General features: G+C 69.9%; 3 protein-coding genes across 8 annotated transcripts; 2 read left to right on the forward strand and 1 right to left on the reverse strand.

The window, feature by feature from the left end:
• The first annotated feature begins 865 nt into the window (after nucleotides 1-865).
• On the forward strand, nucleotides 866-10423 carry CHRD (chordin). Of its 5 annotated transcripts, none has more exons than XM_038183693.2 (25): nucleotides 866-1085; nucleotides 1834-2079; nucleotides 2882-3155; nucleotides 3556-3659; nucleotides 4224-4350; nucleotides 4618-4764; nucleotides 4840-4957; nucleotides 5718-5814; nucleotides 5921-6062; nucleotides 6145-6291; nucleotides 6674-6756; nucleotides 6846-6993; nucleotides 7090-7196; nucleotides 7282-7398; nucleotides 7496-7652; nucleotides 7738-7979; nucleotides 8072-8185; nucleotides 8355-8555; nucleotides 8642-8735; nucleotides 8895-8951; nucleotides 9041-9144; nucleotides 9273-9375; nucleotides 9459-9613; nucleotides 9757-9850; nucleotides 9953-10423. In XM_038183693.2, exons 2-25 carry the CDS (start codon nucleotides 1888-1890, stop codon nucleotides 10009-10011), a joined length of 3183 nt encoding a protein of 1060 aa, XP_038039621.1. In that variant the 5' UTR covers nucleotides 866-1085; nucleotides 1834-1887; the 3' UTR covers nucleotides 10012-10423. The 5 variants fall into 5 exon arrangements, with proteins under 5 accessions (XP_038039621.1, XP_038039623.1, XP_038039622.1 ...); XM_038183695.2 differs by having other exon boundaries at nucleotides 6145-6285; XM_038183694.2 differs by having other exon boundaries at nucleotides 4227-4350.
• Nucleotides 10424-11845: 1422 nt separating this feature from the next.
• On the forward strand, nucleotides 11846-23005 carry CLCN2 (chloride voltage-gated channel 2). 2 transcript variants are annotated; one of them, XM_038183696.2, is made up of 24 exons: nucleotides 11846-11987; nucleotides 15919-16075; nucleotides 16398-16529; nucleotides 16648-16776; nucleotides 16907-17040; nucleotides 17123-17200; nucleotides 17278-17356; nucleotides 17983-18108; nucleotides 18186-18270; nucleotides 18374-18475; nucleotides 18581-18665; nucleotides 18748-18903; nucleotides 19270-19339; nucleotides 19443-19553; nucleotides 19746-19959; nucleotides 20078-20211; nucleotides 20300-20457; nucleotides 20542-20647; nucleotides 20728-20801; nucleotides 21535-21585; nucleotides 21934-21972; nucleotides 22099-22203; nucleotides 22288-22374; nucleotides 22455-23005. In XM_038183696.2, exons 1-24 carry the CDS (start codon nucleotides 11937-11939, stop codon nucleotides 22647-22649), a joined length of 2658 nt encoding a protein of 885 aa, XP_038039624.1. In that variant the 5' UTR covers nucleotides 11846-11936; the 3' UTR covers nucleotides 22650-23005. The 2 variants fall into 2 exon arrangements, with proteins under 2 accessions (XP_038039624.1, XP_038039625.1); XM_038183697.2 differs by lacking the exon at nucleotides 21535-21585.
• On the reverse strand, nucleotides 22966-25877 carry LOC119717721 (heat shock protein beta-7-like). Its single transcript, XM_038183700.2, has 3 exons — nucleotides 25669-25877; nucleotides 25011-25162; nucleotides 22966-23281 (listed from the first exon to the last, which is right to left on the reverse strand). The coding sequence occupies exons 1-3, from the start codon at nucleotides 25871-25873 to the stop codon at nucleotides 23069-23071; spliced, it is 570 nt and encodes a 189-aa protein (XP_038039628.2). The 5' UTR covers nucleotides 25874-25877; the 3' UTR covers nucleotides 22966-23068.
• Between the last annotated feature and the right edge of the window lie 128 nt (nucleotides 25878-26005).

The following is a 26005-nucleotide window of genomic DNA, read 5'->3' on the forward strand; positions in this document are numbered from 1 at the left end:
CTCCTTCCTGCCGCCCCGAGCCCGGCTCATGTTCAAAGCCCGGAGCAGACAGCGGCTAATGAGGCCAGACAATAGGGAGCTGCGTGGGGCAGCAGCGCTGGCACGGGCCGCCGCCGCCCCGAAGCCAGGCGCGAGACGGCCCCGCCACCGTGGGGGCAGCGGGGACAGGACGGGACGGGGCAGCACCCACTCCACGCCACCCTCACCGTGGGCAGGGCACGAGCCCACCGAGCCCACCGAGCCCACGGAGCCCACCCAGCATTTTGGGGGGCAGGGGAGCGGTGGCGGTGCTGTTGGGGTGCCCCATCTCCGCCGTGCCAAAGGGGCACCCCAATGCCGTGGGGTCACGGGGCCGGGCACCTGCTGCAGGCGGAGGGGCTGGGGTGGCACAGGGGGCACGGGGGGCACGGGGTGGGTCGGGGGGCACGGGGCTGCCTGCTGCCGGCCGGCCCCGTCCCCATGCAGCTCCAGCTGCCCGCAGCCGGTGGCCCCGTTGGGGCTGTGCCGGCGTCAGGCCCGGCTCCGGAGCGCCTCAGAGCCGCCTTTGTGCAGCGCTCCCAGCACATGTGGGGCACTGGGAGCCAGCTGGGGGCACCGGGACCATTTTCCAGAGCTGCCCCCATCCCACAAGCTCAGACACCCCCGGGGCAGCCACCATCCCTCGGGCTGGGGCACCCCTGGCATTCCTAAGGGCACGCAGGGCTGGGGATGAGCGATGCCCGGGCGAACGGGAGGAGCTGCCTCAGTTTCCCCCATGCCAAGGCCGCAGCTTCCCCGGCTTTCCTTCCTTCCCGGGAAAGGGGAGGGAGCTTCCCCCGCCGCTTCCCCACATCCCCGCGGCCGAGCCAGGAGATTGTGACGAGCTCTGGGTGCGCGGAGCCAGCGCCGGATTCCTGGCACCGGCGGGGAGGCCGGGAGCCATCGCCCGCCTCCTCCCCGCTCGGCCCCGCTCGCTCCCCGCCGTCCCCCTGGGCCGCCGCTGCGGGCACCGGGCGGTGACGCTGGCACGGCCGCGCAGCCCCCAGCCCTCCCCTGCCGCCGGATCCCGGGCCAGCGGGGACGCCGGGAGAGAGGAGTGGGGACAGGTCGGTGGCACCGCTGGGGATAGCGGGGAGGGCACGGGGACGGGGGTGCCAGGCTGCCAGGCACGGTCCCCGCTCGCAGAAGGGCCCGGCGAGCGTGGCAGGGCGTTGTGGGCACGGCGTGCCCGCGGGATGCACGGGAACCCTGGCGGTGTCCCAGCCCCTGGGGTGCCAGCGGGATGTCCCAGCGGGGAAACCCAGCTGCTCCTCGCGGCCTCGTGCCAGGGCCAGCTCCTGCCACGGGGCAGCTCCTGGGCATGGCCGTGCCCCCACGTCCCCCCCCCGGAGAGGTGCCCGGCACAGCGGGAGACAGGGGAGCAACGAGCTGGGGTGGGAAAGGGGACGGGGAGGCCGTGGGCGAGCTGCGGATGGGGCACCCTGACAGCAGGGGCAGGGGGCTGGGGGCTGCAGCCCCCCCCCAGCCGCTCACCGGGTTTGGGGGGAGGCCCAGGAGGAGCCTTGTGGGGAGGTAGGGGCCTGTTGTGCTCCAGCTGTGCCGTGTTTCCCTGGCTACACCGTGCAGCTGGCCGGGTGTTTGTACCGCCGAGAGTTGATTTTGGCAGCCCCGCACTTCCCCCTCCTCCCCTCCACGCCCGCCTCCCCCTCCCCTGCCCGCCACGCACCCGGCACCCGGCTCCCCTCCCTCGGCGGGGGGACACGGGTGGCACCCGGCGCCCCCATCCCCTGCCCCCCACGCCCCCCCAGACGCTCCCCGTGCCTCGGTTTCCCCAGCTGGACGCTGTCTCCCCAGGCCTTTCCATGGTGTCTGCTACCTGCCCGCCACCGCCCTCGCCAGCCCGGGCACATGGGGGCGAAGAGCAGCCTCCACCCCACGTCCCCACTGCCCTCCCTGGGCCAAGGACCCCAAAGATCCGGGCTCCTGTCCCCCCCCAGCCTCTGCCACCGATGGGCAGGGTGCTGGGGTCCCGCTCCGGGACCTTCCTGTGCCCAGCAGCAGCCGGAGGGATTTGGGGATGCCGAGGGCACAAGTTGTGGGGTGCGTGTTGCTGGGGCTCTGCGGGTGCAGGGGGGGTTTAGGGGACAACATGGAGTGGGTGGGGGTCTGTGTGCCCTGGGGGTGGGCTTCAGGGGGTGCGTGCAGATGGATGGTGCCCTGCAGTGCCCCCATGTCCCCGGGGGTCCCAAGCAGCCTGGGAGGGGACGGAGTGGATTTGGGGGGCCCCGGGATGTCCCTTGCCCACAGATGCCCCATGCCAGGGGAGAATATTGGGGGGGGGAGCATTGTAATGGGGGTGCCCTGCAAATGCCAAGGGGGCTGTGGGTGGGTTCCCAGGGGCCACACGTCCCGGGGGAGGGGGGCATATGGATAGGGGCGCACCCAGCATGCCCAGTGCCTAGGGATACCCCAAAATCCCGGGGGAAGGGGTTGTCCTACACTGTCCTGGGGGGTGTTGGGTGGATCGGGGGGGTCCCCAGCATGCCATGGGGGTGATGGCATCCCCCAGGTACCCCATACCCGGGGAAGGGGTCAATGGATGGGGGGGGTTCCCAGGGCTGCCCCATGCCCAGGGGTACCCCGTGCCTCGGGGGGTGGGTGGCAAACAGAGGGGGGGGTCTCCCCAAAACACCCACACCAGGCGTCACCCCAATCCCCCCGGGACCACCTACAGCCCCCGGCGTGCCCCAGAACGACCCGGGGCCGGGGATGTGCGAAGAGGGGGAGAGGAGGCGGCTGGGCTGGGGTAGAGGAGGGGGGGGGGTGCGCAAAGCGCAGCGGGGGCGCGTCCCCCCCGGCCGGCCGCTGCCTGCGCCTCATTAGCGGCCCTTTGTTTGCACAGGGCTCGCAGCTCCCGCTTGCCCATGCCGCCGCCTATAAAGCGGGGCCGGGGCCGGCAGCCGGGCAGAGGCGGTGGCGGCGGCAGCGGCAGGCAGCGGCCGGCCCCCCCTCCCCGCCCCCGGCCCCCCGGTTCCCCCGGCCGGCCGGCACCATGCGCGCCGCCCCGCTGCTGCTGCTGCTCGCCCTGCTCGCCCTGCCCGCCCGCGCCGCCCGCCCCAAGCTCGCCCTGCCCATCCGGCCCGACACCGAGCCGCTGCCCCCCGGGGGGGCGGCAGGTAGGACCCCCTCCGTGCGCCCCTTTTCCTCCACACCCCCTTTCCCGTGCGCCCCCGGCGCAGGCACCCCCTCTCCAAGCCACCCCTCTCCGAGCCACCCCTCTCCTCGCACCCCCTCCGTGCTCCCCCCTTCGTGCACCCCCTTTTTCCTGCACCCCAAGGGGCCGCTCTCTGTCCCCCCCCCACCCCCCAACACCCGGTGCCGGGTCTCCGCCGGGACCCCCGTGCTGGGGGGCGCGGGGAGCGGGCACGGTGGGGCGGTGCCGGCCGCTGTCCGCCCCGCGGGGCTGCGGCAGGGGGGTGCCCGCGGCCCGGAGGTGACTTGTTTTTTGGTTTTTTGGTTTTTTTTTGGGTGGTGGGGGGGGTTGTCAATTTTTTTTGGGGGGTGTTGTCTCCGCAGGCTGCGCCTTCGGGGGGCATTTCTACGCGCTGGACGAGACGTGGCACCCGGACCTGGGGGAGCCCTTCGGGGTGATGCGCTGCGTGATCTGCCACTGCGAGCCGGTGAGAGCCCCCCCGCGCCGCGCCGCACACGGCGGAGACCCCCCCGGCACGGGGCCCTGCTGGGGAGGGGGCTGGGAGCTGGGGGGGGATCGCCCCCTTCAGCCCCGTAGCTCCCCCCCCCCTCCTCTCCGCCCACCCCATGGAAAGCGAGCAGGGATTCCTCCAGCCGGCCTGACACCTGGGTGTCCCCCCCCCCCCCCCGGGGGCAGCGGGGAGGAGAAGGGGAGGGGGGGGGCTTAAAGGATCAGGCTTCGTTCTCCTTCCCCTCCTCAGGACGGCCCCCGGCCCCCCCTCCAGCAGCCCCCCGAGGCTGGAGGGGCCGCGCACAGCTGGGCAGGGGGCTGGGGGCTGGGGGGGGGGGGGGAGCAGGGGGGGCTTGGCTGCGGTACAGGCAGCTGGGGGCTGCGCAAGGTGTCCGGGGGGGGGCTCCAGATGGGCTGGGGGAGCCGGGCTGTGCCGGGGGAGCGCTGGTGCCCTGAATGTGCCACCCGAGGGGAATTTCGGTGGTTGGGTCGCCCACATCCCTGGCACGGCTTGGCACGGCTCTGCCCCCCCTCCCCCCAGCAGAGGAACCACCGAGGGAAGGCAGCAGGAAAAGTGAACTGCAAGAACATGAAGCAGGACTGCCCCGTGCCCGCCTGCCCCCGCGCCACGCTGCTGCCCGGGCACTGCTGCCACACCTGCCCCAAAGGTGAGCGCAGCCCCCACAGGGCGCTGGGCACCCGGGAGAGGGGACGCTGTGCACCCCCTCACCCCCCTCAGGAAGGGGATGCTTGTTTTTGGGGTTGTCTGTGCCCTCGGGATGCCCACGAGGTGCTGGGCAGGGGCGCACGGGGCTGAACCCAGCGTGCCCCCAGCGCACAGCCCTGGTTTTGGCTTTATTTTGGGAGGGGGGGGATTCAGTTTTACCGCAAGCAGCCTGCTGCAATCACCTCCCCGCTGTGCCTTGCTATGCCAGCCTTGCCAGGCCCCCCGGAGAAGAGCGCCGAGCCCCCCTTCGACACCTTCGAGTACTTCCAGGACAAGGAGGACGAGCTGGACAAGCCCTACAACGACCGCTCCTACCTCAGCTCCGAGGGCCTGGCCCGCGACGACGCCCGCACAGGTGAGCCCTGGGACAGGCAGCGGGGACACGGGACGTCCCCACGCTCCCTCCACGAGCACCTTTCCCCCCCCCCAGAGTTCGTGGCCCTGCTGACGAGCGGCCCCGAGCCGTGGCACCCCACGTCCAGCGCGGTGGCCAAGGCTCGCTTCACCCTCCTGCGCTCCTACCTGCTCTTCTCCATCAGCTACGAGCGGTGAGTCCCCGAAACACGGGGTGCAGGTGTGCTCGTGCCTCAGTTTCCCCCCCTCTGGACACTCCCTGTGCTGTCACGGCCTCGCCTTGTTGTGGTGGTGGTGGGGAGAGATTTGGGGAGGGGGGCGACGTGCCGGGGGTCCGGCGGTGCTTGCGGGCAGCCGGCATTTCGGCGTGGCGCCGGCACGGCCTCACCCCTTTGCCTCCAGGGCTGGAGCGCAAACAAACGGCACCGGGACCGGCTCCAGAGCTGGGGGACGTGGGCACAGCGGGGCAGAGGCGCCGTGCAGCCCCATGCCCCAGCTGGCGGGCACTGGCAGGGCGCTGCCAACGGAGCCCCCCAGTCCCCGCCGTGCCCTCCCCGGCTGCCCGCTGGCGGCGGCTGAGCCTCTCCTCTCCTCTCCTCTCCTCTCTCTTTCCCTCCCTCCTTCCCGCTCCGGTTTCTTCTGCTCTTCCTCGCTTCCAGGCCCCTTTTGCATAGTAAAGTGGTGACTAATTTCCAGCTCCGACCGGGGGAGCCAAACGGAGCCGAAAATGCTCCTAATTTACAGCCAGGCCGACCGCTCGGCTCCCCGCGGGTCCGGCCCCACCGTCTTCCCCAGCGGGGACCCCCTCCTGCGCGGTGCCAGCCCGGCTGCGCTCCGGGGCAGGGGGACCCCAGGGGACCCAGGCCAGCTTTGGGCCACCCCGGGTGCTGGTGCCCAAGGGAAGGGAGCCAGGGGGTGAGGGGGGGTCTCTGCTCACCCCCTCGGTGCCCGCAGGCTGGGGAGGCCGAGCCGGGTGCGTTTCAGCGACCCCGAGGGCAACGTGCTGTTCGAGCACCCCGTGCAGAAGAGCGCAGCCCCCGAGGACGGCATGGTGAGAGGGGCAGGAGGGCACGGGGGGGTAAAACAACCCGATTGTGCCCCCCCACACCTGGCAGCAGGGTGCCCCTGACCCCTAACTAGCCTTTATTCGCCCGCAGCTCTGCGGGATGTGGCGCACGGTGTCCAAGGCCAACGTGCAGCTGCTGCGCGGGGAGCAGCTCCGCGTCTCCCTCGTCACCCGCGCGCAGCCCTCCGGGGAGGTCCACGGGCACATCCTCAAGCACCGGGCGCTCTTTGCGGGTAAGGCTGGGCCCCCCACGTGCCCCCCACCCCCGAGCGGGTGCCCGGCGGGGTGCCCCTCACGCCCCCTCTCCCCGCTCAGAGACCTTCGGTGCCATCCTGACCTCCTCGGACCCCGCGCACCTGGGAGCCGGGGGCATGGCCATGCTGACGCTGAGTGACACCGAGAACAACCTGCACTTCATCCTCATGGCCCGCGGGCTGCTGGAGCCCGGCGCCGGGGGTGAGGGTGGGCACGGGCACCCTGCAGGGTGGGGGACGCAGGGGGGGTGTGGGGTGGCCTCTGTGGGGTCAGGATGGGTGCAGGGGCTGTGCGTGGTGTGGGGACAGGCGTGCGCAGGGGCTGGGTGTGAGCTGGGGTGTGCGCAGGTTTTGGGGGGGAATTTGGGGCAGGAGTGAGGGGCTGGGGTGCATGGGGCGTGGGGGTCAGGAGGGGGGCCGTGGAGGGGGGTTGTACAAGGATGGGGGGTGTAAGGGGGGAATAGTGTGGGCCAAGCTGTGGGCAGGGGTCGGGGCATGCAGCGAGGATGTGGGGTGTCGCCGTTGGGAAGCAGGGGGGGCAGAGGGGGGGGTTTGGGGCTCAGCTCTCTGCCCTGCCCTGCCCTGCCCAGAATCCCCCTGGGTGCCGCTGCGGGTCCGCATCCTGCACCAGGGCCGGACGCTGCGGGAGGTCCGTGCCAACATCACCGTGGAGGTACGGCCGTCCCCACCCTAGCCCCGGGGCCAGGGCTGAGCCGCGGCACTGTGCCTCCACCCCACACACCCCCTTCTCCTCTCCTCCAGGACCCCGACTTCGCCGAGGTGCTGAGCGAGCTGTCTGCCCGCGAGCTGCAGTGGCTGGTGCAGGGGCAGCTCCGCATCGTGGCCGAGACGGAGGGCCGGCACGCGCGCCAGCTGGCCGGCACCATCACCGCCCGCCGCGGCTGTGACAGTGAGCACGGGGCACCCTGGGGCGCAGGGGGCGGCTGTGCCCCCCTCCCCAGCCTCACCCCCACCCCCTCCTCGCTCCTCTCTCCCCGGGTTCAAGCCATCCAGAGCGTGCTGTGCGGGGCGGACGCCTTGCTGCCGACCAAGACGGGGGCCGTGGGCTCGGCCAAGCTGGCTCTGCACGAGAACGGCACGCTGCAGTACCAGGTAAGGGGCACGGGCACCACGCTGGAGGTGCGCCTCCGCGCCCCGGGGGTGCCCCCGCTGCTGCCCCTCGGCGCCCTGCCCGCAGGTGCGGGTGGTGGGCACGGCCAGCGAGGTGGTGGGCGTCACGCTGGAGACCAAACCGCGGAGGAAGAACAAGAGGAACGTGCTCTTCGACATGACGCCCAGCTACAAGGACGGGCTGGTGAGTGCTGGCGGCACGGGGGTGGCAATAGGGACAAGGGGGAGGCTCATGCGGGGTGTCCCTGTCCCCACCCGGGTGCTTTTCCCCCTTGTGTCAGGCCCAGGGCTCCTGGCAGGGCCCCAGCGCCCGCGACGCCCACATGCTGCTGCAGAACGAGCTCTTCCTCAACGTGGCCACCAAGGACTGGGCGGAGGGCGAGCTGCGGGGCCAGGTCATCTCCCTGCCCTACAGCGGGCTCCTGGCTCGCTACACAGGTACCCAGGGCGCGGTGGCAGGGGGGTGGCGGAGCATCCCCCCCCCCCTTTACCACCAGCTCCCACCGCCCCTGTCTGTGCGCAGAGATGCCGGTGCCGCTGGCGGGGCAGCTGGTGTCCCCCCCGGTGGGCAGCGGGGCCGGGGGGCACGCCTGGCTGTCTCTGGACGAGCACTGCCACCTGCACTACGAGATCGCCGTGGCGGGGCTGGGCCGCCCGGCCGATGGCACCGTCAGTGCCCACCTGCACGGCGTGGCCGAGCTGGGCGAGCTGGGTGCCCGGCCACACCAGCACAAGCGGCTGCTCAAGGGCTTCTACGGCACCGAGGTGAGGTGGGCACGCGGCTGGGACCCCCCCCTGTGTGCTGCTTCAGGGCTCGGGGCAGCCCTCACCTCCCCGCGTCCCTCTGGCCCCCGCAGGCTCAGGGGGTGGTGAAGGATCTGGACGCCGATCTCCTGCAGCACCTGGCCCAGGGCACCGCTTTCCTGCAAGTCAGCACCAAAGCCCACCCTCGAGGGGAGATGCGGGGCTGGGTAGGTCCCCCCCGTGCGTCCCTGTCACCCCCTGGGGTGATGGCAGGGTCCTGGGCTGCGTGACACTGCCTGGGGTGGGCTGGGAAGGGGACAGGATGGGGACAGTGCCAGCAGCCTGGCGTGGCGTGCCCGTGGGGTCCCCCTCGGTGCCAACCCTCCTGCCCCCCAGGTGCACATCCCCAACCGGTGCCAGGCAGGGGGGGCCCGCCTGGCGCCGGGGGAGGCCGAGCTCTCCGAGGGCTCCAAGGCCAGGGACGCGGAGCAGCTGAAGAAGGACCCCAACTCCTGCTTCTTCGAGGGGCAGCACCGGGCGCACGGCACCCGCTGGGCACCCGACTACGACAAGAAGTGCTCCATCTGCAGCTGCCAGGTACGGGTTGGGGGGTGTGAGCTGGGGGGCAGCACCCGTCGGTGTGGCCCCCCCCTTTTCATGAGCCACGTCCCTGCTGTCCCCAGAAGCGCACGGTGATCTGTGACCCCATCTTGTGCCAGCCCCTCAACTGCAGCCGCCAGGTGCACCCCGAGGAGCTATGCTGCCCCGTCTGCGAAGGTGATGGGGGGGCAGGGGGCTCCGGGGGGGGGTGCTGGAGGAGAAGTGGGGGGTGTGGGTGAAGCTAGAGCTCCAGGGGTACAAGGTGGGGTGGTCCCTCTCCATTCCTCCCCCGCTGGCACCCTTAGTGTCCCCTCATGCCCTCCCTCGTCCTTGCAGAGAAGAAGACGGAGCAGGAGGAGCTGAAGCTGGAGCGGGCACGGGACAGCAGCGAGGGTGAGTCCCAGGGGCACCGGGTGAGGGGCAGCCCCGGCCTCCCTGCCCCCCCCCGGCCATCCCACAGACGCCGTGCCCACCTCCCGCAGGCTGCTACTTCGACGGGGACAAGACGTGGCGAGGCTCGGGCACCCGCTGGCACCCCGTTGTGCCCCCCTTCGGCCTCATCAAGTGTGCCATTTGCACCTGCAAGGTGAGCGCGAGCCCCCACCCTGCAGAGCCACCCATGGGTGCTGGGAGCTGCTGGGAGGGGGAGCTCGAAGCAGAGCAGGGGCAGCACCTGGTGCTGGTGCCCCCGTGAGCCCCGCACGCTCCCCGCAGGGCACCACGGGCGAAGTGCACTGTGAGAAGGTGCAGTGCCCCCGCCTCACCTGTGCCAACCCGGTGCGAGCCAGCCCCTCCGACTGCTGCAAGCAGTGCCCAGGTACCTGCAGCCCCCTCCTGCCCTCGCCGGTGTCCCCAGTGCCACCCCGTGGGTGTTCATCCTCCCCGTGCCCTCTCCCGCAGCCCCTGAGAAGAGCGTCCCCGAGCTGGCTGACAGCATGCAGGCGGACGGGCCCCGCGCCTGCCGCTTCGGGCGCCGCTGGTACCTCAACAACGAGAGCTGGCACCCCTCGGTGCCACCCTTCGGGGAGATGAAGTGCATCCTGTGCTGGTGTGTGGTGAGTGTGCCAGCCCGCGGGCAGCACCGGGGGCGCAGAGGTTGCCCCCGCGCCAGCCTGAGCGCTTCGGGGATGGGTGGGAGAGGAGCTTGGGGCTGGCACCGAGGGCCCCCGGTGGCTCAGCCCCATTCCCCACCCCGCAGTCAGGGGAGACGCACTGCCAGCGCCAGGAGTGCCCGCCGGCCGCCTGCGCCAGCCCCGCCAGGAGGGACAACCCCTGCTGCGCCAAGTGCCGCGGTGAGCCCGCGCTCCGTGCGCCCCCCTTGGGGGCCGAGCCCCAGCCAGGACCCCTCTGTGCACCCTCCCTGCCCCTCTTTCAGCCCCGTTTTCCCCCCGCAGCTCCGGACACCCCCCCGGAGAAGGTGCACGATGCCCCGGCCGAGGCGTGGAGCCGCTAAGCAGTGACTGCTGCCCGGAGCGGGGCGAGCACGCAGTGATGCCGGGTGGTCCCGAGGAGCCCCTGGGGCCCCCCCCTGGGGGGACGGGGCGCAGAGGAGCAAGGATTGGGGGGCAGGGGCCAGCCCCCAGCCTGGGCACCCCCTCCCGGCACGGCCGCGGTGCCAGGGCTGCCCTGCCCGCTCCCCCCGGCAGGCAGCGGCAGGGCTGGGGGGGGTCAGGGCACCCAGCGCCCCCCCTCTCCGTGAGCCCCACCGCCAGCGGGCGCAGCGGGCACCGTGCCCGCCTTGTACATAGTGTAAAATCCCTCCTGCCCCCGTCTCGCTGCGCCCGTCCCGGCTCGGCTGGACTCGTCATGTAATTTATGGGGATGGGGGTCCCGATGTATTTATTAAAAACAGAGATATTGCCCCCCCCCGGCCCCTCCGTGTCATTCTGGCAGCGGCAGGCGTCGAGTTCTGTGTGTGTCCTACAGTCCCCAGCCCCGGGGTTGTTGGGTTTGGGGGCACGTGTGCCATCTGTTTGGGGACATGGGGCTTTGGGGACGGAGCACGGGGTGATATCAGCACAGCACTGCCATGGTGAGAAGTGGGGACTGCACAGGGGTGACACTAGGCTGGACTGGGATGTGGGTAGGGCAGTGGGAAGGTGGCACCGGGGTATACGGGGCTGGCACGTGCTGAGCTGGGTGTCCCAGGCCCCGTGCCCTGGCCAGCAGGGTGGCAGCACCCATGGTGACCTTGTGGCATAGCGGTGGCACGCTGGTGGCAGCGGGCAGAGCGCGAGGCCTGGCACGGGGCTCCCCTCCGGATGCGCGTCCCAGTTGCCGCGGGGCAGTGCCAGGAGCTGACGAGCCAGGAGGGGACTCCGTGCGCGGGGCAGCAATGAGCAGAGCGTCCATTCCATCCCCTCCCTGCCACAAAGTGCCCGGCAATGACCCCTTCCAGCCCAGCAAAGCCCAGTGCCCGCCCCGGCCATCGTCACCCAGCGCTCAGGGTGCCAGCCTTAGAGCAGAAGGGGGCAGCCGGGCAGCGAGGACCAGCCCGTTACTGGTCCCACAGCTCCGTCCCTGCCGAGCGTGCCATGCGGTGCCACGGGGACCAGGGAGAGCTCGGCCCTGCCAACTATCCTGGCCGCCCCTGAGCCCGTTGTGGCGGGGGGACGGAGGTGTTGGTGGCCCCGGAGGGACAGCAGCCGGCGTGCCATGCCCGAGCGCATCGCCCCAGGAGCGCCGGTGCCCAGCTGTGCCCGCGCAGCTCTCCGGAGAGCGCTGAGCTGCTGCTGCCCAGCGGGTCTGGCAGCGAAGAGAGGAGTCCAGGATCCCCTCCCCGGGCTGGCATCGCCGGGGCGCTGAGCGGTGCCGCGGTAAGGACGTGCTCCCTGCACTATGGGTGCCTCCGAGGGCTCCCCGAGGTGCCTCCAACGCGCGGGCATCCCCAGTCCCCCTGCTTCATCCCTGGCGATGCCAAGGCACGGGGGCTCTCTGCTCCACAACCCCGACCCCCCATGGGGCTGGGGGCTGCACCCCAGCTCTGTGCCCCCAGCGCTGCCCCCTCTGCTCCCACCCAGCCGCCCCCACCCCTCAGCAGGGTTGGGGAGAGCACTGCCAGCCCCCTGCGGCTCCCCGTGCCCACGGACAGCAGCGCTCGGCCCTCAGCGGGGGTCACCAGTGTCACCCCAGCCCGGGGGGCTCCGAGTGCCCCCCGGCCGCCCCCGCGCAGGGCAGAGCCCCCCAGCCCCTTGCGCACTCCCCGTTCCCCGGTGCCGGTGCCGGGTGCCGGCGGCGGAGGCGGAGCGCGGCCGGGAACCTCCCCCGGGCAGTGCCCCGGGGCCCGCCCCGCACGGCCCGGGAGGAGCCGCTGCTGCCGCGGGCACCGGCACCGGCACCGGCACCGGCACGGCCAGGAGCAGCGGCAGCACCGGCACCATGGCCACCGAGAGCGCGGAGCAGCGGGCGCTGCAGTACGAGCAGACCCTGGTGAGCGCAGCCCGCACCGGGCACCGGGCGCACCGCGGGGGGCACCGGGCACGGCGGGGGCACCGGGGGCAGCAGCACGGCTCGGGGAGGGGGTGGTGGGGTTGAGGGGGGTGTCCCCACCCCCAGGGAGCTGTGCTCGGGGTGGCAGGGCCAGTATCACCTGTGCTTTCCCCTCCATGCGTTTTCCTACGCCCTCTCTCCTCTCCCGGAGTGTTTGGGACCACCTGTGGCTGGGCAGGGCGCGAGGGCGGGGGGGGATGCTTGGTGCCGCCCTACAGCCTCCTGGTGCTCGGGGAGCCCGTTGGAGACCCCAGCCCCGCGGCAGGACCCTTGGGCACGCTTCCACCATCACCCCCCTCCCCAGCAAGCCCTCACCGTGCAGGGGGGTGACGCCCACCCCCAGGGCCCCTCCGGGGGCGCCTCCCCGCCAGCCGGCACCCTTTACCCCCCCTAGTGCTCCACCCGGCCCCAGCCCTCTGCCCCACAGATAGCGTATCTCCCCCGCCTGCAACCTTAGCCCCGTGTTTACGACTCCGTCCCCTCCTCAGTCTCCCTGCTAACCCCCCCGGTGCCCAGCTGCCCCGCGGTGGGCTCCCTCCCCGCCGTGCCGCAGCCCCCTGCGCTGCCCGCAGCCCTCTGACATCCCGGCCAAAGGTGGCTTCTCCCCGGCCCCTGCTTGGGCCAGCGCCCGGGGCGGCTCGGCAAACGGGTACTTTGCCCTGGCAAAGGCCTGCAGGCAGGCAGGGCAGGGGAGGCGGGCAGGGAAGGGGCTGAGCTGCCACTGGGCACCCGTGCCCACAGCTCTGGGGGTTTGCAGGGAGCCTGAGCTGGCTGCATGCAGCAGGGCTGGTGTGTGGTGTCGTGCTCCTGCTGCGCCAGGCACGCGTCGTCCTCCCAGGCACCTTTATCCAGGGTCCCCGTGGTCCCCACCCCATTCCCTGTGGGGTCTGGCTGCGTGGCATCCCCCTGATCCATGCTCTGGCTCTGCTCCATCCAACGGGAGCCGTGGGGCTGCCCCTTTCTCCCCCCCAGCACCATATTGACCCCCCCCCGGTGCCGTGTCCGCAGCCGGCACCGCGGTGCCAAGGAGCCCGTGGGCAGCGCAGGAGGGGAGAGGCACGCTGGCACGCGGCTGGCACCAGGGCAGCCTCACATGGTGCCGGCAGACTTTGCCCTGTTCTCCTCAAGGCGGGGAGGCACCCACGCCCTGGGCACCCCGGGGTGCCCATCCCCACGGCCTCGGGGCTGCAGAGAGGCTCCCGAAGCCGCCCGCGGCTCGCCCACGCGGGCGAGGCTGGGGACGGGCGCCTGTGCCGTGGCCTCGTGCCTGGCTTTTGGAAGCCACCCCCGTGCCAGGCAGCAGGGCGGGTGCCCAGCCCTCCCCTAGCACCTCCGGCTCCTGCCGGCACCTGCCGAGAGGCTCGGGCTCTGTCCGGAGCCTGCCAGCCCCGGGGACAACCCCGTGTCTGCCCCGTGCCCCCACGTTGTGCCCGCCCTGGGGACCCCGCGCTGCGTGGGACGTGCGGGGTGGGTGCCTGTGGGAATGCCCCCGGCAGTGCTAGGGGTGCCCAGGGTCCGTGCCAGCCCCTGTGCCCCCCGCATGCCAGGCAAGCAGAGGGCCTCTGGGGGGGAGGATTAAGCTCGACAAACTGCCCTTGTTCGCCGCGGAGCCGCTCAGGGCGATTAGAGCCCGGCTCAGACAGGCAGCGTGACACGGATCCCCCCCCAGCCTCTCTCTGTCCCCCTGGCTGCCACCCCAGGGCACCCCGCTCCCCCTTTAAATGCCCCCACCCCTTCCAGGGGGCTCAGTGCCCCGGCTGCCATGGGACGGGGTGGCACGGGGACACTGCAGAGCCTCTGCCAGCACCCGCCCTGTGCGCCGCATCGCCCGGGCGCAGCGGGCAGCGAGGGCTGGCACGGCCAGAGGGGCTCGGCACGGCTCGTGCCTGCAGTGGGGGCAGCCCGGTCCCAAAATACTGGCCTCGGCCTGCGCCTGTGTCCCCGTGTGCCCCCCGCCAGGCCCCCCCCGTGCCCGCTCCCTGCCCGCCCGGCACTGTGATTGTTCAGCTGCTTCGCGGCGGAGGCCGGAGTCCCGGGGCTGTTTGTGTTTCAAAAGGCCTTTGTGGAAAAATAACCCGGGCGGGAGGAGGAGGAGGAGGAGGAAGGCAGAACCCACCGCCGGCTCTCGCCAGCAGCCGGGGCTGCCAGGCCCTGCCACGGGGCACCCCGGGGGACCCCAGGCTGTGCCCGTGGGGCTGCGGCACGGGGCGGCACAGCCCCTTGGCTCCCATCGCCCCGTTACAAGCGGGGTTGGCTGCAGATGGGGGTCAAAGGGGAGCAACCCCCCTCCCAGCCAGGCTAGACCCCTCGCAGCTATAGGGGCACCCCGCCAGGGACCCCAATAACTGGTGGGCAGCGTGCCAGCCCCCAGCACCGGGAGTGGAGCTGGCCTGGGGGTGCCCCGGTCCCAGCTTGGGGGGGCGGCGAGGCCGGGGGGAGGCGGGCGCTTGGCAGGCCGACAGCGCTCCTCGGGAGCGGGGCCGTTTGTTCTTCCAGAGGAAACAAGCCTGGCCCGAAGGGAGCCTTTGAACGCCGGGCCCCGTGCGGGGCTGGGGTCCTCCTCTGGCAGGCGATGCTGAATCCGGCCCCGAGGAGGCCGAGCTGGCGTCTCCGCCACCTCCACCCCCGGCACATTCCCCTAGGGCCAAGGACCCGCCGAGCCCCGTGCGGAGCAGGAGTTCAGGGCACGATCCGTGCCAGGAGGGTTAGCGATGGACACGTGTCCCCTCCCTTTCTCCCCCCCAGCGCTGAGCTCAGCCCGGGTATCAGACAGCAGAGAATCCACCCGGCGCCGCTCTGGCTGCTTTCTGCTCCGTGCCAGAGGGACCTGGGCAGGAGGCAGGGCGGGGAGCGATGCCCCACGAGGAGCTCACCCCCACACCATCCCCACGGGAGCTGCCACGTGCCCTGGGGCGCACGAGCGGGGTCGGGCATCACCGGTGGCAGCCGGGGCCGTGCTGCCCACGTGCCGAGCGCGGTGCCCACCCGTGCCGGGGCCCCTCCGCCGGGCACGGTGCCGGGCTGGGGGCTGCGGGGTGGCCACGTGCGGCACGGCGGGTGGGCTCGCCATCGGCATGGGGCTCACGTCGCCCCGACGTGGGAGCCTGGCAGGGGCCCCCGCGGCCCTGAAGCCTCCCTTTGTGCCGGGCCAAGCTCTGGCGCTTGGCATTCAGGTCGTGCCAGGGGGGAGCGAGGCGGAAACCAAGCAACCGAGCCCTTGGCAGTGCCCGCTCACGCGGGACGAGTGCCCCCAGCTCGGCGGGGAGGACGGGCACAAAGAGCTCCCGGCTGGCACGGGGGGCGCTGCCCGGGGCCAGGCCACGTGCCACGTGCCACCCGAGGAGGAGGGGGTGTCCCCCATGTGGGCACGGTGCCCCTGTTTGCCCCGCACCCCCTTGCTCCCAAATTTCCTCCTTGCCCGTGGCCGGTGCTGGGGCTGCGCCCTGCCCCACGCTGCCCTCCTGTTTCGGGGCCCCAAACATGTTTCTAAGGGTGCCAAGGGGAGGTGCGAGCACAACCCCAATATCAGCCCTCAGAGAATCGCCCAGGCAGCCTGGCCGTGCTGCTGGCACCGGGGGATCTTCTCCACCCACCACCCGCCCATCCCAGTGTCCAGGGCACCTGGGCAGGGCCGGGGACTGGTACCAGCGGGGCCAGGTACCCGCGCTCAGCACGTGGGCGAAACAATCGCGATCGATCCCTGCGTGCCGTGATCCACCCAGCCCCTTCTGTGCCTCCCCCCCCAAAAGAAAAACCACATTTTCCACCCCTTTCCCCATGGGGTACCACGGTGCTCGCTGCTCCCCTGCCTCAGTTCCCACACCCAGCCACCCTCCCCAAAACTTATCCCCTCTCCTTCCCTTCCCCCCAGATGTACGGGCGCTACACGCAGGACCTGGGCACCTTCGCCAAGGATGAGGCAGCCCGGCTGCGGCTGCAGCAGGAGCAGGGGGACGATGGCACCCCGCAGGCACGCCGCCCCTCCGAGCTGCTGGAGTACAGCCAGGGCCGCTGCGCCCCCCGCTGCGGTGAGGGGGGCACGGGGAAGGAGGAGGGGGGGGCACACGGTGACCGTGCGGCTTCACGCGGCTCTGGGCACCGCGGGTAGGGTTTCTCCTGCTGTCATGGGACACTGGCGCCGAGGACAATGCCACCTGCCCGCCGGGCAGCGGGGACACAATGGCCCAAAATAGCAGGGATGGGGGGGCCCCGCCGCTCCTCCTGGGGCCGTGCCAAGGGGGCAGCACTTGTGCGAGCGGCGCGGGGCCAAGCTGTGTCCCTGCACGCGTGCTCCCCCCCCGTGTGCCCATCCCCGGGGCGCCCAGCCCTGAGCCTGCCCTGTGCCCACAGGCTGCGCCGTGCGGTGCCAGCAGTTCTTCCTCGCCAGGGTGGGCGAGGACTGGGTCTTCCTCATCCTCCTGGGGCTGGTCATGGCGCTGGTGAGCTGGGCCATGGACTTCGCCATCGCCACCTGCCTCCAAGGTGAGCGGGCACCGGTGGGTGGTGGGCTCCCCTGGAGGGGGTCCGTGGGGTGGCCGTGCCGTGGGGCTGTGCCACGTCCCCTGCCACCCGCGACCCGTCTCGCCTGCTGCGCCCGTAGCCCAGAAGTGGATGTACGGGGGCCTGGACACCAACGTGCTGCTGCAGTACCTGGCCTGGGTCACCTACCCCACCGTGCTCATCACCTTCTCGGCTGGCTTCACCCAGATCCTCGCCCCCCAGGCTGTGGGTAAGGTGCCGGGGTCTCCCCTCCTGTGTTGCGAGCAACCTGGGTGTCCTGGGCTATAGGGTTGGGGGTCCTGAGGGTCTTCCAAGCCCCCCCCCAGGGCTGTGGGTCAGGGCTGTCCCCACGGCACCAGGCTCAGGGATCCCCGAGATGAAGACCATCCTGCGTGGGGTCGTGCTGAAGGAGTACCTCACCCTCAAGACCTTCGTGGCCAAGGTGATCGGGCTGACGTGCGCCCTGGGCAGCGGCATGCCCCTGGGCAAGGAGGTGAGGGCACTGCCCGGCGTTGTGGCGGGTGGCGGGCAGGGTGGGGGCACCAAACTGATCCCCCCTTGTTGTGTCCCCTCAGGGCCCCTTTGTCCACATCGCCAGCATGTGCGCAGCCCTGCTCAGCCGCTTCCTCTCCTTCTTTGGGGGCATCTATGAGGTGAGTGGGCAGACGGGCAGGGGCTGGGGGGAGGCGAGAGGGGGGGCAGCACCCCCTGACCCAATTCCCACCCGCAGAACGAGGCGAGGAACACCGAAATGCTGGCGGCCGCCTGCGCCGTCGGTGTGGGCTGCTGCTTCGCCGCCCCCATCGGAGGTAGGGTCCCCCCCGCCCGCACATCCCACCCGTGCTCCCGGGTCCTCGCGGAGAGGCCAGCAGGACCCTGCTCCAAGCACCCCTCGCTGCCGGGGGGGGGGACAGGGACCTGCCCCTCGGGGGCCAGCTGGCATGGGAGAGGCAGTGCCGCTAGACGGGGTGCCCGCGGGGCGGAGGAGGAAGGGAGGAGAGGCGCCGTGCTCCCGGAGGTGTAACGTCTCGTCTCGTCCTCTCCCCCGCCGCGCTGCGCTCCAGGGAGCTCCCCGCTCCGGCCCCGCTGAGCCCTGCCCGTAGGTTGGTGCCGTGTCTAACTCTTGCCTTGCCCCGTGCGTGCTGAGCCGCCCCGTCCATCCACCTGTCTGTCCGTCCGTCTGCGTGTGCCCCCAGCCCCAGAGCCGGCTGCCGCCCACCCCCTGCCCGTGCCTGCTCACGTCCCCGCACTGCCCTCTTGCTCGCACCCCGGTGCGGACAGCCGGGGACTGGCCGTGCGCTTTGCCGAGGAAGCCCGTGACCCGCAGCGTGGCCGTGGGGCTCGGGGAGGGATGCGGGAAGCATGCCAGGAGCCTGGGCTCTGCCTGGCTTTCGCCTCCCTCCCCTCTCGTCCTTCCCCCCCTCCCCGGTGCCAGGCGTCCTGTTCAGCATTGAGGTCACCTCCACCTTCTTTGCCGTCCGCAACTACTGGCGCGGGTTCTTCGCCGCCACCTTCAGCGCCTTCATCTTCCGCGTGCTGGCTGTCTGGATCAAGGACGAAGGTACCTCCTGCGGGGTGGGAGGCTGGGGGGCACCGGGGTCATCCACCCGGCCCCGCTGACCCCCGCCGTGCCCCCAGAGACCATCACTGCGCTCTTCAAAACCCGATTCCGCCTCGACTTCCCCTTCGACCTGCAGGAGCTGCCCGCCTTCGCCGTCATCGGGTGAGTGTGGCCGCCCCATCCCACGTTCCTGTCCCCACGTCCCTGTCCCCATGTCCCCGGGGTGGCAGCGGGACGCGGGCGCTCACCCCTGGTTCACCCCCAGGATCGCCAGCGGCTTCGGGGGCGCGCTCTTCGTCTACCTCAACCGCAAGATCGTGCAGTTCATGCGCCGCCAGAAGACCATCAACCGCTTCCTGATGAAGAAGTAGGTGCCTCCTTGTCCCCACCACCAGTTCGGAGTGACCGTCCCCTCCGGGGTGGCAGGGCTGGGGCTGCACCGGTGTCACCCCCTCCTGTGCCACCCCGCCAGGCGCCTGCTGTTCCCCGCGCTGGTGACACTGCTCATCTCCACGCTGACCTTCCCGCCCGGCTTCGGACAGTTCATGGCCGGACAGGTAGCCACAACGGGGCTGGGGGCAAACTGCTGGCCCTGTGGGCCACCAGCAGCACCCCCGGCTCACCCCTGCACCTCCCCAGCTCACCCAGAAGGACACGCTGGTGACGCTGTTCGACAACCAGACGTGGTCCAAGCGGGAGCCCAGCGATGAGTTCGAGTACATCGGCATCCTGGAGGCCTGGCGCAATCCCCGCTCCAACGTCTTCGTCACCCTCGTCGTCTTCATCCTCATGAAGGTGGGTGCGTCCTGCCCCAGCTGGCCCCGGCCGGCCCCCGGCTGCCACCAGCAGGCACTGGTAGGGGTGGTGGTGGTGCAGGAGGTGACTCCTGGATGCCACCGAGGAGGTGCTGGATGCTTGCCACCGAGGTGCTACCAGGAGGCACGGGGTGGCCACCAAGGTGGTGGCGTGGTGCCACCATCGTGCTGCCAAAGAGATCTTGGCCAAGAGCCACCGAGGTGCCCCCGGGGAGGTGCTGGCGGGGTGCCCCTGGGAGGAGGTGGCTGCCCCACAGCACGGGGCCGTGCCCGCATCCTGCTCCATGGCTGGGGGAGAGCCAGGCCGTGGGGGGGCCACTGACGTGTGCCCGTGTCCCCTGCACAGTTCTGGATGTCAGCCCTGGCCACCACCATCCCGGTGCCCTGCGGAGCCTTCATGCCCGTCTTCGTCATCGGTGAGAGCCCTGGGGCCCCCTCCGTGGGTGTCCCACAGCACATTTGGGGGCAGGAGAGGGGTCAGGTCCCCACGGCCCCCTCCAGCCCCTTTTTGTTGGGCAGGGGCAGCTTTCGGGCGGCTGGTGGGGGAGAGCATGGCAGCCTGGTTCCCCGACGGCATCCACACCGACAGCAACACCTACCGCATCGTGCCGGGGGGCTACGCCGTGGTGGGTAAGCACCGCGCTGGGGACACCGCGTGCCGCTGCTCGGGGGTGCTCTAAGGGAGCTGCTGGGGTTCTGGGTGAGCCCTGCCATCGGGGATGTCCCAAGGGTGTCCCAGGGGTGCGGGACATGGCCCCGCGGGCAGGCAGGCGGGCACCTGACGGCTGCCCCTGTGTCTCCCGGGGACGCGCGCGGGCGCAGGGGCGGCCGCGCTGTCGGGCGCTGTCACCCACACGGTGTCCACGGCCGTCATCGTCTTCGAGCTGACGGGACAGATCTCGCACATCCTCCCCGTCATGATCGCCGTCATCCTGGCCAACGCCGTGGCCCAGAGCCTCCAGCCCTCGCTCTACGACAGCATCATCCGCATCAAGAAGCTGCCCTACCTCCCCGAGCTGGGCTGGGGGCACCACGAGTGAGTGCCACCCCGCCGTGTCCCCACGTCCCCAGCCAGCCCTGCCACGGGGCAGGGGAAGGAGGGCAGTGGCACGATGTGGCTGCCACGCTGAGGCCACCGTGCCTGCCCCGGGCAGGAAATACAACGTGCGGGTGGAGGACATCATGGTGCGGGACATCCCCTACGTCTCCCTCAACTGCAAGTACCGGGACCTGCAGCAGGTCCTGCACAGCACCAAGATGAAGAGCCTGGCGCTGGTGGATTCGGCTGGTGAGTGGTGGGCAGGGGCAGCTCCGGCACGTCCCCGGGGTCCCCGCGGCACCGTCCCCTTCACCATTTGTCCCCTCTCTGCCGGCAGAGTCCATGATCCTGCTGGGCTCCATCGAGCGGGAGCAGGTGGGGGCCCTGCTGAGCCAGCAGCTCCATCCCCAGCGCCGGCTCCAGGCCCTGCGGCAGAGGGCACGGGCAAGCTTCGAGGACGGGCACCGGCTCTCCGAAGCCAGCGTCTGCTTCCAGGTGAGGGGGCTGTGGGGGAGGCCACCCTGGGGTGCCCCCACCAGGGTGCCCGCGTCCCCTGACCCCGTCCCTTCCTTCTTGCAGATCAACACTGAAGCCTCGTCCTTCGCCCCCACGCGCAGTGGCTCCCGCAAGCCCCTGAAGCCAGCGCTGAAGCGGGTGCCCAGCGCCCCCACCAACAGCCCCCCGGGTGAGTCCGTGCCCTGCGCCCACCACGGGACCCCCCCACCCCCCCCATGTCCCCATGCTGACCCCTCTGCCCGCCTGCAGCCGGCACTGCCGACACCTCCGGCATCGCCCTCAAGAGCCTCTTCTGTGCCAACACCGCTGCGGAGCCTGCTGAGGTGAGCACTTGTTCCTGCCCGTCCCATCGCTCTCCGTCCCCAGTTGACCTTTCCCATCCCATTCTTTCTCAATCCTACTTGAACCTTCCCACCCTGCCTATCCCTGCCTGTTCCTGCCCATCCCATCCCATCCATCCCAACATATCTATCCCATCCCATCCCATCTCATCCTACCCAACCTAACCTATTCCATCACAACCCAACCCATCCATCTCAACCCAACCTAACCTATCCCATCCCATCCCATCCAAACCCAACCCATCCATCTCAACCCAACCTAACCTATCCCATCCCATCCCATCCAAACCCAACCCATCCATCTCAACCCAACCTAACCTATCCCATCCCAACCCAACCCATCCCTCTCAACCCAGCCTAACCTGTCCCATCCCAATCCAACCCATCCATCTCAACCCAATCTAACATATCCCATCCCAACCCAACCCAACCCATCCATCCAAACCCAACCCATCCATCTCAACCCAACCTAACCTATCCCATCCCATCCCATCCAAACCCAACCCATCCATCTCAACCCAACCTAACCTATCCCATCCCATCCCAACCCATCCATCTCAACCCAACCTAACTTATTCCATCACAACCCAACCTATCCAACCCAACCTAACCTATCCTATCCCATCCCAACCCAACCCATCCATCCCCTCCCCTCCCGACCGGCCCCTCCCTGTGGTGCCCCCCTAACGCCGCCGTCTCTCCCGCGTGGTGCCAGGCGCAGGGCACGGCCCCTCGCAAGGCCAAGCACGTCCGCATTTCCATCACGGTAAGCTGCAGGCAGGGCGTGGCTCCTCTCAGCCAATCAGGGGCCAGCCTGGATCTTCTCAACCAATCAGGAGCCCGGCACGATTCTGCTTGGCCAATCCCATTTGGCCCAAATCTACACAGCCAATCTCAGCCTGCCCTGATTTCCGCTCGGCCAATCAGGGCGTGATCACTCTTGATCCCAAATCCGCTTGGCGAATCGTAGCGCGACGGGGATCCCCCCGGCCAATCCCAGCCGCTTTCCTTAGCCAATCATGGCCCAGCCCGCCTTCTCTCCACCAATCACAAGCCGGGCTTGGTCGATCCCAATACCCTTGGCCAACCCCACTCACCCCCACCTCTCCCACAGGAGGACATGGACGCGGGGGACCGGATGACGCCGGCAGAGGTGAGACCCCCGGTGCCCCAAATGGGGAGGGTGGGGGGGGCACCCCTACAGCCCCACGGCCCCGTGATGGGGAGGGGCGGAGGTTTTGGGGTTGCTGTGCCCCACGGCGTGGTCCCCCCACCCCAGATCCTGGCGTGGGAGGAGCGGCAGCTGGACCAGCCCGTGGATTTCGGCAGCGCCCAGATCGACCCCGCGCCCTTCCAGCTGGTGGAGCGCACCTCGCTGCACAAGGTGTGCCTGCGTCCCCCCTTGGTGTGCACCCGTCGCCCCCCCGGTGCCCTCCCCAAACTCTGACCCCCCCCCGTCTCCCCGCAGACCCACACCATCTTCTCGCTGCTGGGCCTCAACCACGCCTACGTCACCAGCATCGGGCGCCTGGTGGGCATGGTGTCCCTCAAGGAGGTGAGGAGCCACAGGGGGGCTGTATCGGAGGGGTTGGGGGGCTCTCTACTCACCCACTGATGGAATCGGGGTGCCCGCAGCTCCGCAAGGCCATCGAGGGCTCGCTGACGGCCAAGGGGGTGAAGGTGGTGCCGCCACTCGCCAGTTTCCGCCGCCGCAGCAGCACCAGCGCGCCCGAGCCTGACACCACCGACCTGTGCCAGCTCTGGGACCGCCACCAGCACCACCCCATGCCCCGCGAGGCTGGGCCCGACGACGGTGACACCGACAAGTGACGGCGACGCCGGATACCCCACCACCACCGCCGCCACCCCCCGCGTCCCCCACTCGTGCGCCGGGGGTGGGCGCTGCAGGGTCCCCCCCTGTCCCCCGCAGGTGCCGGGGGATGCCCGCACCGGGTCCCGGCGTAGGGTGGGTGCCCTCGACCCGGCACCAGGGGTGGCCAGGTGCCCCCCCGGCCTGCCCACACCTCCCCCCACCTTCCCAACCAGCTCCTGGGGCTCCCCACATCGCTACCTCCACCCCCCCCAGCCCCGGTGCCCCCCTGGGCACAGCCACAGCCTCGCTGCATCACCCCCATGTAAATACAGAGATTTTTATATTAATTTAATAAAAGGACTTTATAAACAGAGCAACCACACCACAGCACATTGGCACTGGCCAAGCCTCCCCCCGGCATGGCCCAGGGTTGCCATCACTGTCCTCGCACCGGCCCTGCTCCCAGCGTGGCCTCGCTGCGGTACAGCGGCTGCGGGGGCTCACCGGGGCGGGTGCCAGTGCGGCGCCGGGCAGTGATGAGCAGCATGCCGGCCTCGGTGAGGGCACAGCTCACCGACAGCGGGTCCGTGTCCTCAGGCAGCCGACACTGGTGGGTGAAAGTGTCACACACGGTGCCGTCCTCAGCCACCTGCGGGGAAGTGGTGCCAGCATGGTACGGCACAGCGCGGCACAGCGCGGCACAGCGCGGCACATTATGGCAAAGTACGGCATGGTACGGCACAGCGCGGCACAGTGCGGCACAGCGCGGCACAGCGCGGCATGGTGCGGCACAGTGCGGCACAGTTTGGCATGGTGTGGCACAGTATGGCAAAGTGTGGCACAGTATGGCATGGCGTGGCACAGTATGGCAAAGTATGGCATAGTGCGGCACAGTTTGGCACATTACGGCACAGTGCGGCATGGCGTGGCATGGTGCGGCACAGTATGGCAAAGTACGGCATGGTGCGGCACAGTGCGGCAGAGTTTGGCATGGTGCGGCACAGTATGGCATGGCATGGCACAGTGTGGCACAGTATGGCAAAGTATGACATAGTGCAACACAGTTTGGTACAGTGCGGCACAGTACGGCAAAGTGCGGCACTGTACGGCATGGCGTGGCACAGTTTGGCACAGTGCGGCACAGTTTGGCAAAGTATGGCACAATATGGCATGGTGTGGCACATTACGGCACAGTGCGGCATGGCGTGGCACAGTACGGCGTGGCGCGGCACAGTATGGCAAAGTACGGCATGGTGCGGCACAGTGCGGCAGAGTTTGGCATGGTGCGGCACAATATGGCACGGTGTGGCACAGTATGGCATGGCGTGGCACAGTATGGCAAAGTATGGCATAGTGTGACACAGTTTGGCACAGTACGGCATGGTATGGCACATTATGGCACAGTGCGGCATGGCGTGGCACAGTACGGCACAGTGCGGCACAGTGCGGCACAGTATGGCAAAGTGCGGCACAGTACGGCATGGCGTGGCACAGTACGGCACAGTTTGGCACAGTACGGCACAGTATGGCAAAGTATGGCACGGTGTGGCACAGTATGGCATGGTGTGGCACATTATGGCAAAGTATGGCATGGTGTGGCATGGTATGGCACTGTGTGGCACATTACGGCACAGTGTGGCATGGCGTGGCACAGTACGGCACAGCGCGGCACAGTACGGCATGGTGCGGCACAGTACGGCACAGTTTGGCACGGTGCGGCACAGTATGGCAAAGTACGGCATGGTGCGGCACAGTTTGGCACAGTGCGGCAGTTTGGCACAGTATGGTAAGGTGCAGCACTGTATGGCATGGTGTGGCACAGTTTGGTATGGTGCAGCACAGTATGGCTAAGTACAGCACAGTATGGCATGGTATGGCACGGTGCGGTACAGTATGGCACAGTATGGCAAAGTACGGCATAGTGTGGCACAGTATGGCAAGGTGCGGCACAGTACGGCACAGTTTGGCATGGTGCGGCACAGTGCGGCGCAGTACGGCATGGTACGGCACACTACGGCAAAGTACGGCACGGTGTGGCACAGTATGGCACAGCACAGCACAGCACACACCATAGCCATGCATTGTGGTCACTTCCAGTTACCCCAGTGCAAGTGTGGGTGATTCCCAGCCACCCCACCAGGGAGCAGCTCCCAGTTGCCCCAGTCTTACAACAGTGTTGTTTCCAGTTCCCCCATTACCCCAGTGGCCACTCCCAGTTTCCCCACTCTCAGCGAGGCCAGTTCCCAGTTCCCCCAGTGGCTTGCTCCCAGTTCCCCCCATGGGAGATGGGCACCACGGGGCAGAGCTGGGGCTTGTCCCCCACCCCAGGCAGTGGGGGGCTGTGTTTGGGGTACGGGGGCTGCCCCCCAGCTCCTCACCTTCTCGGCCCGGATGGCGACGTGGCCGTTGGAGGTGGTCACCACGATGTCGGGGGGCTCATACTGGCTGACGTCGGCCACCACCTGGTAGGTGTCCCCCTGGGCCCGCACCCAGGGGCCTAGGCTGCAGGGGTACATGGCCCCCGGGGACCCTGCGGGGACCGGTCATGGGGGTCGGCCAGGTGGGGGGGGGCATAGCATTCAGGGGTATCAAGGGCACTGGGGGTGCAGGAGAGGCTGGGGACACTTTTGGGGGCTGGGGGTGGTGGGTGGCACTGGGGGTTGGAGACATTGGGAGGGCTGCACGGGGAGCTGGGCACCCCAGATATATGGGGCAGGGGGGTATGGGGTGGCCTGGGGGCACCCAAAGGCTGTGGGAGGGTCTGGGGGGGCATGGGTGGACTGGGGACAGGTGGGGACACAGGGGATGGACAGGAAAATTTGGGGGGAGAAGGCTGGGGGGGGCTGCTGTTTTTTTTGGGACATTGCTGGGATGGAATGCCTGGGGACCTTGAGGGGCACTTGGGGGGAGGGGGGACGTGAAGGGACTTGGGGGGTGTGCAGGACTCTCCAGAGAACCTTGGGGTGCTCAGGGGGCAGGGCCAGGGCTCAGGACAGGCGGGTACAGCTCGGGGTCCCCCCCACACACACCCCATACCTGGGTACCCGAAGGCGTCGTAGCGGTACCGCTCCCCCTCGAAGCGGGGCTCTGGGTGCCCCTGGCTGTAGGTGCTGATGCGCTCGGCGCGGTACGTGGCAGCCGAGCTGAGCGAGGCCATGTCACCGTGCTGGTGCCACCAAGCCCCTGTCCCCAGCGCCCAGGTCCCCAGGGGAGGGGGCCGGCCGTGCGCCCGCCGCCGCATGCCCATAATTAGCCCGGTGAGGCACGGCCACCCCGGCCAGGAATGCGAGATAACGGCCGGGGCCTCTCGGGGGGACACGCAGGGGACGTGCCGTTGTCACCGCCACCCCGCCACCCCCAGCGGGGCCCCCCC

This window comes from Anas platyrhynchos, chromosome 9 (genome assembly GCF_047663525.1).
Source record: "Anas platyrhynchos isolate ZD024472 breed Pekin duck chromosome 9, IASCAAS_PekinDuck_T2T, whole genome shotgun sequence".
Taxonomy (NCBI): Eukaryota; Metazoa; Chordata; class Aves; order Anseriformes; family Anatidae; genus Anas; species Anas platyrhynchos.